This window comes from Triticum dicoccoides, chromosome 7B, assembly GCF_002162155.2.
Source record: "Triticum dicoccoides isolate Atlit2015 ecotype Zavitan chromosome 7B, WEW_v2.0, whole genome shotgun sequence".
In the NCBI taxonomy this organism is placed as follows: domain Eukaryota; kingdom Viridiplantae; phylum Streptophyta; class Magnoliopsida; order Poales; family Poaceae; genus Triticum; species Triticum dicoccoides.
The window spans coordinates 88,958,400-88,966,187 of NC_041393.1; the positions used below are offsets into that span (position 1 = coordinate 88,958,400).

Here is a 7,788-nt window from a genome sequence, read left to right on the forward strand (position 1 = left end):
AATGGCTCCATGTACCCGTTTTGGTCTGAGCCCAATAATACGACAAAGGCCTAGCCCATTTCGTTTGATGTTTGATGTTATTTCCCCAAAAGCAGAGTCAGTGCCATCATCAATCACGTCACTGTGCCTAATATATTGAACCTTGCCATCTTGTACTCCATAACATTTTTCTTCCAGATAGTTTGAAAAGTTTTTGTAATGAAAAATTGAGTGAAGTGCACTGTAGGTCCTTAAACTATTTCAGGGGTGTCACATAGGTCCTCGAACTATGAAAATCGTCATTTAGGTCCTCGAAGTACAGTAAGTGTGTCATCCAGGTCCAAAATCTCACTAACCCCCTCTAAATGGCCAGCTGGCATGGTGAACAGTGCGAAAAATAAAAAATATGAACAAAAAAAATCTGAAAATCTTTGGCATCAAAGATACCCCTGGTGCGTGAATAGTAAAAATGTTCATTAATTCAAAAAAATGTTCGCGAATATGGGAAAAATATTCGCGACTTTAAAAAAGTTCACAAACAATAAATTTGAAAATATGTTCGCGAACCACAAATATTGCTCGTGGGTATGGAAAAAAATGTTCGCGAACCACAAAAATTCCTGACTTTAAAAAATGTTAGAGAACTTTTTATTAAAGTCGCAAATATTTTTTCCGAATTCATCGTTCGCGAACATTTTATTAAAGTCACGGATATTTTTTCCAAATTCATCGTTCGTGAACATTTTTTCAAAGTCATGAATATTTTTTCCAAATTCATCGTTCGCAAACTTTTTTTAAACTCGCGAATATTTTTCCCAAATTCATCGTTCGCGAACATTTTTTTAAAGTCATGAATATTTTTTCCAAATTCATCATTCGCGAACTTTTTTTAAACTCACGAATATTTTTTTGAAGTCGCGAATATTTTTTTCCAAATTCATCGTTCGCGAACATTTTATTAAAGTCACAAATATTTTTCCAAATTCATCGTTCGCGAACTTTATTTGAATTAATGACATTTTTACTGTTCACGCGCCAGGGTCTCTTCGATGACAGAGGATCTCAGTTTTTTGATATTTTTTTATATTTATTCTTTGTCGTGTACTGTTCATCACGCATAGGAATTCAGGACTGTTTGCCGCGTACTGTTACGGTTACTGTTTATGTGCCAGCTGGCCAGTTAGAGCCTGTCAGGGAGATTTTGGACCTGAATGACACACTTACTGCACTTTGAGGACCTAGATGACGCTTTTCATAGTTCGAGGACCTACGTGTCCCTGAAATAGTTCAAGGACCTACAGTGCACTTCACTCTGAAAAATTCACAATGTGAACTATAGAGCCGCTAACTTATGTACTGGTCACTCACATTGACAGAATTGATAGACATGCATGGTCCATGACACAAGATCCCATGAGGATTTATATATAATAACTACTCCCTCCATTCACAAATATAAGATGTTTTTGAATATTCCAATATGGACTATATACAGATTGAAATGAGTAAACAAACACACTAAAACGTGTCTAGATACATTCAATTTTACAAAAAGTTAGCACATCTTATATTTGTGAATGGAGGGAGTAGTAAATATGCATGTGCAACACACATGTAGCCATATATTTTTTTCTCTCACTCATCTTAGCTATGAGGCAACATTTAAACAAAAAATCAGTAAAAATAAGTCTAGGAGCAACTTTTGTAGAATGCCGGAAAAACTGAGCCTTTTAGGCTTCAAAGGGGCTCTTTAAAAATATTTATCAACTCCAAATCTAACGTGTAAAGCCTTCATATACCCCCTACCTTTTCATATTTCTCTTCAATTTGTGTATATATACGACTTCCTCTTCATATTTCTCTTTAATTTGTATATATGTGACCCCCTCTTCGTATTTCTTTTTAATTTGTATATATATGACCTCCTCTTCATATTTCTCTTTAATTTGTTATGTAAGACTCCCTCTTCATATTTATCTGTAATTTGTGTGTATGTGACTCCATTGCTCCAATTTCACATGAATATGCGGCAACTTATATATTTCGACGTCACACAATGTAACAACATTTGAAATGCACAATTTTCAGACTTCCAACTTCAAATTCGAATATAGCATAGATAAGGTCTAGATGCGACACACTACATATGCCTAGACATAGATAGATTCCTATGCGACACAAATATAGATAGGTTATGATAACTACACATATATATAGGAATGCAATGGGACGACATATGATGGCTCATGGTTGTCGCCATCGTGGGAGGAGGAGAAGGAAGATATCTCTGATGGCGGTGACGGTTGCCTTGCAGCCTTTCTGTACCTCTCCCACCCGGCTCAATGACGGAAGCCGCCATCGCGGCCTTGAGCATGCACACTTGTTCGGTCGCGGTTGTAGTTGTGGCATGGGTCTCAACGATCTTGGATTTTGCAAGTGAGCATAATGCAACAAAATTAAGAAGCAGGGTGTTTTGGTGGCCGGGCTCCATGGAGCCCTTTTGTTTTTGAAAAATAATAATCAAAATTCAAACTTTCTGATTTCAAAAAAAAAATCTTAAACAAATATGCAACTATACAAGGATGAAATGTATATTCATGTAAAAATTCAGGATGAAAATACCTTGAAATGTGATATGCACAAAAAAGACGAATTTGTGGAGTTTGAGGTGAATAGTACTATCATGTGTTGAAAGGCCCTATATTTTTTTTGCACAACCCTCATTTCAACGTAGTTTGTCCTAAAAATTTAGACACATGTACATTATACCTATGTGTATATCTGTATTTTTTCAGAACTTTTTAGAATATAAAAATATAAATTTTGATGAATTTTGAATTTTGCAAAAGGAGGCCTCCATGGAGCTCGGCCTCCAAAAGCAATTTTGGCAAAATTTCTTCTTCCGTTACATTAAAAAATGTGGCAGCATCCACCATATGCAACAGTTTTTTCTTTTCTTTCCGGGATAATAGATAGATCCATGTCGATGCATATTGTGCTATAGAAATAGGTCTGGTGTTTTGGTGGCCGGGCTCCATGGAGCCCTTTTGTTTTTGAAAAATAATAATCAAAATTCAAACTTTTTGATTTCAAAAAAAAAAAATCTGAAACAAATATGCAACTATACAAGGATGAAATGTATATTCATGTAAAAATTCAGGATGAAAATACCTTGAAATGTGATATGCACAAAAAAGACAAATTTGTGGAGTTTGAGGTGAATAGTACTATCATGTGTTGAAAGGCCCTATATTTTTTTTTGCACAACCCTCATTTCAACGTAGTTTGTCCTAAAAATTTAGACACATGTACATTATACCTATGTGTATATCTGTATTTTTTCAGAACTTTTTAGAATATAAAAATATAAATTTTGATGAATTTTGAATTTTGCAAAAGGAGGCCTCCATGGAGCTCGGCCTCCAAAAGCAATTTTGGCAAAATTTCTTCTTCCGTTACATTAAAAAATGTGGCAGCATCCACCATATGCAACAGTTTTTCTTTTCTTTCCGGGATAATAGATAGATCCATGTCGATGCATATTGTGCTATAGAAATAGGTCTGGTATACCTACTCTCCAAAATTTAGCCATGCGACAAATTTAGCAAAACAAAAAAAATTATCGACGCCTGAGAGATTCGAACTCTCGCGGGCAGAGCCCATGTACTTAGCAGGCACACGCCTTAACCACTCGGCCAAAGCGTCGTTGCTGTTAAGATTCTCACATTAAGAATTTCATTTGTTTTCTTTGACCGTCAATTGATCTTCGACGCCTGAGGAAGCAAAGCAATGGCTTTCCTTGGAGGATTGACAAAAACTAACCACGAGCAGCTAGCATCGCCTGACTCCCGGTGACTCGCCACTCGCTAGAGCAAATCGCAGACGCTACAGCTAGCTGCCTTGTGGCAGCAAGCAATGGACTTGCGAGCCAAGCAAGCGCGCATGGGGCTGTACGCCATGCACCGCCGATGAGCATGCAATTGCTTGGCTTGCAAGAACCGGCCACCACCACCATCGCGTTCGGGCGGAAAACATGGCCGCCACGTGAACTCGCGTTATCCTGTCGCTGCCGCCCTGTTAATTCCAGCCATTAGCTAGGGCCCGTCAAGCAAGAAAGCGCCCGAAAATGGTCGATTGCTTTGCCTTTTTTCATTTCGAGTCGATCTAGGTTAGGGCATCTCCAGCCGTTGGCCCCCCAGAGGGTGTCAAAAAGCGCCGCTTGGGGGTGAGTCGGCGCAAAAAATGGCCCTGGGGGCGAGTCGGCCCCCAGGGCCATCCCTAGGCGCGTATTAAAAAAAAAGATGAGACGTTTGGCGAAGTTATGATAAAAACTAGTTAAATTTCGGCCAAACATGATAAATTTCGTCTAAACATGACAAATTTCGGCGAAATTCGCCATTTTCATTGACATTAACCTAATCTAAAAAAGAAAGGCGCTGAAGTCGTCGCCGCCATCGTCGTCGTCGGCGGCCTTCTCCTCCTTGACACGGGCGCCCCTGCTGGACCCGGCGTCGCCATGGCGGACTGGCGGCGGCGCGTCATCGTCGACCCCGTCTTCATCGCGGTCGCGTCGGCGCTCTTCGAAGCGGCGCAGGGCGGCGCGCTGGCGCTCCTTCACCTTCTCCCGGCGCGCCTTCTCCATCGCAAGGAGTCCTGGCGCGCCCATTCTAGGGCCGCGTCGTCGTCGTCGAACTCCGCCTTCACCGGCGCAAGCCCCGGCTCCGTCTTCACCGGCGCCAGCCCAAGCTCCGTCTTTGGCTTGACGAAGTGCGGAGGAGCCGACGAGGACGAGGCGCGCCGGCCGCCCTCGTTGATGACGATGCCGGCGCTGCGAGTGCGCCGGCCGAGCGGCGACTCCGCCGCGGGCTCGGCCTTGACGCCGAGCAGGGCCGGAGTGCCGGAGGAGTGCGACGAGGATCGGGAGGAAGAAGAGGAGGAGGAGGAGCCGAACCTCCTTGGCGCCCATGGCCCGACGCGTCGGTGCTGCGCCGGGGGGTACGCCAATGGCGGGTCGTTGCCGCACTCGAGGTACGTGAGCACGCCCTCGAGTGTGCGGCCGGGGACGCCCCACCAGAGGTGGCGCCCCTCGCTGTTCTGCCGGCCGCCGACCACCGGCGCGCCGTTGGTGGACGCCAATCGCTGCTGCTGGCGGCGCTCGAAATACGCCGCCCAGGCCGCGTGGTTGTCGGTGGCGTACTGGGGGAGGGAGAGTTGGGCATCGGTGAGGGACGCGCGCACGATCTCGACCTCCTTGGCGAAGTACTTCGGCTTCGCCACGGCGTCGGGCAACGGGGGAATGGGTACTCCCCCGGTGCTGAGCCTCCACCCCGATGGCCCGGCGCGCATGTCCGGCGGCGCCGGGATGTTCGCCTGGAACAGGAGCCAGGACTCCTGTTCGCGGAGCGAACGGCGGCCGAAGTCGTTGGCCGCCGCCTCGTCTCCGGGGAAGCGTTCTGCCATGGCAACGGCGGGGCGGGGCGGGCTCGGGAGAGGTAGAGGGAGGGGCCGGAGGGCGGCGCTCGGGAGAGGCAGGGAGAGGGAGGGATTGGACGGCGGCGAGGGGGGACTAGTCTGGGCACAGGCGAGTGGAGGCCGCTGGCTTTTATAGCCGGGCCGCGCCCGTGTGTACGCGTGCGCAGGAAGGGAGGCGTCGACGCGCCGCCCCGTGAAGCGCCGCCCGTGAGGAATCAATGGCAAGGCTGACCGGCGGCAGCCTTGCCATTGATTCTCCGCGGGAAACCGAGGCCGTTGGGGGAAGACGAGGCGCCGAGTCGCTGACGCGGCTGGCCCGCGTCTTTTTCGCGCCAAAACAGCTCGCCCCGGCGCCCCCCAGCGCGCCGGGTTCGGGCTGGGTTCGCCGGCGCTGTTTTCGGCCCAAGCCGGCGAAAATCGAGCTCCTGGAGACGCGACTGGACCGTTTTTTCAGCGCCGGCGCGAAAAAAACGCCTGGGAAGGCCTTCCTGGAGGCGCGGCTGGAGATGCCCTTAGCCGCAAGCAAATGGATAGTGCGCCTTCGGAGCCGGTGGCCCTGCTGCTCATGGGGCATGCGTGCCACCTCAGAGACGATAGCTTCCAAAAGCGGAGTTCAGAGCGTTCGTCCAGACACAGGTCCATGTGACAGAGACACAGACACAGAGTACACGATGATGAGCGAAGGCAGGGGCAGGCCATACGGTTCAGTCGTTCAGATGTGGGAAGAAAACGTGGAGGCTTGCACCACCTCCTTCGCGCGCTTGCGTGCAAGGCTCACGCCGCCCGAAAAGCAACTTGACGCAAGCCGCATGCCGGCCACCTCTATATATAAACAACGACCAATCACACACAGGACACAGAAGCACACGCTCTCTTCGACTGTAAGCTACACATTTCGATCGTGTCGGATCGTAGTCTCGTCGACTGTCATCGTCGGCGGCCAGTTGAGCTGGTTTAGTTGTTGGGGAATGGGCAACGTGGTGGAGGCGGCGGCCGCGATCTCGCCGGAGCTCGGGGACGCGCTGGCCAAGGTGGCCGTGTTCGCGTTCGTGCAGGGGCTGGTCTACCTCATCCTGCGCAAGTCCTCAGACGTCTTCTCCACGGCCAGCGCGGCGAGGTCGCTCAGCTTCCGGCCGATGCGGAGCATGAGCGTCCGCCGCGTGCTGGCGGCATTCTCCGACGTCCCCGTCGGCGTTCCCGACGATGCCGTCTCCTCCGTGGCGCCGCAGGCCGGTGATGCCGACCGGCGGGCAGACTAGTTGAAGTGCTTTGTGTTGAGCTAATGTGAGTCAATGGTGCGTGCTTTCTTAGGTTCGTAGTTATCGTTGGTAGTGGTTGTTCTTAAAAAGATGAAACTCATGGGCACTAGCACCCATGATTTATTGATATAGAAGAAGCATCCTTTGTGAGAAACCAGAAATTCGTCCCCGACGTGGCTTGAACCCTGGTTGCTGGAGACGCCACTGCGCTCTCATGCCACTAGGCTACAGCCTAGTTCTCGTAGTGGTTGTTCTTAAGAAAGGATTGTATGATGAGCATAAAAAAGCTTGTGTGTGTACAGTAGATTGAAGTGCAATGGATGATTCGATTTTATCTCAAACGAAATCTGCTGCTGTTTCTGGCTGCTTATCGGGGTCGACAGCTGTTGCTTTGTGTTCAGCATGGTTTCAATATTACGTGAATTTTTATAGAAAGACAATCAGCTTATGTGAGAATCTTGTCAGCAACGACGCTTTGGCCGAGTGGTTAAGGCGTGTGCCTGCTAAGTACATGGGCTCTGCCCGCGAGAGTTCGAATCTCTCAGGCGTCGATAATTTTTTCTCCTATTTTGCTAAATTTGTCTCATGATTTATCAGGATGGAAATAATAATAATTAAAAAGTTGCAACATGACTCATCAGGACAAAAAATAATTATTAAAAAGTTGCAACATAAACCGGTATATATGTGCATGTATTTTTGGCATTTACACAACTTAAAGATACTCCCTCCATTTTTATATACAAGGTCACTATGAAATATACATTTTGCATCTATACAAGGCCACCAACAATAATCGAGGCAAAATTAATAATATTTTCTTGTAGTAGCAACCTGTTTAATAATTGCATGCATGCATTCATAATGACAGTCAGCTACTTCCTCCATTCAGTTTTCTTGCATGCATGTGGGGTATTAATGATCCCAATAAATAAAAAGAAAAGCTGACTTGCAAAGCAGTCATTAAATTTTACATTGATATCTGTAATTTAAGTTTGTGGTCTTGTATATAAAAATGGAGGAAGTACAATTTTTTGCTAATTTTTGGAAAGTGGGTACACCAGACCTATTCTATATT

General features: G+C 46.9%; 1 protein-coding gene and 2 non-coding genes across 4 annotated transcripts; 2 read left to right on the forward strand and 1 right to left on the reverse strand.

Moving 5' to 3' along the window:
* Positions 1-3,602: 3,602 nt before the first annotated feature.
* TRNAS-GCU lies at positions 3,603-3,684 on the reverse strand. Its single transcript has one exon. It is a non-coding gene; the product is annotated as a tRNA-Ser (tRNA).
* Positions 3,685-6,322: 2,638 nt separating this feature from the next.
* LOC119340764 lies at positions 6,323-7,081 on the forward strand. Of its 2 annotated transcripts, XR_005164663.1 has the most exons (2): positions 6,323-6,785; positions 6,958-7,081. XR_005164663.1 is itself a non-coding variant. In XM_037612685.1 (1 exon), exon 1 carries the CDS (start codon positions 6,420-6,422, stop codon positions 6,708-6,710), a length of 291 nt encoding a protein of 96 aa, XP_037468582.1. In that variant the 5' UTR covers positions 6,323-6,419; the 3' UTR covers positions 6,711-6,865. The 2 variants fall into 2 exon arrangements, 1 of the variants encoding a protein (XP_037468582.1); XM_037612685.1 differs by lacking the exon at positions 6,958-7,081 and having other exon boundaries at positions 6,323-6,865.
* A 98-nt stretch (positions 7,082-7,179) lies between these two features.
* TRNAS-GCU lies at positions 7,180-7,261 on the forward strand. Its single transcript has one exon. It is a non-coding gene; the product is annotated as a tRNA-Ser (tRNA).
* Positions 7,262-7,788: the final 527 nt, after the last annotated feature.

Excerpts from the sequence above, each read along its gene's own strand:
- LOC119340764 (XM_037612685.1), top strand. The coding sequence starts at position 6,420 with ATGGGCAACGTGGTGGAGGCGGCGGCCGCGATCTCGCCGGAGCTCGGG.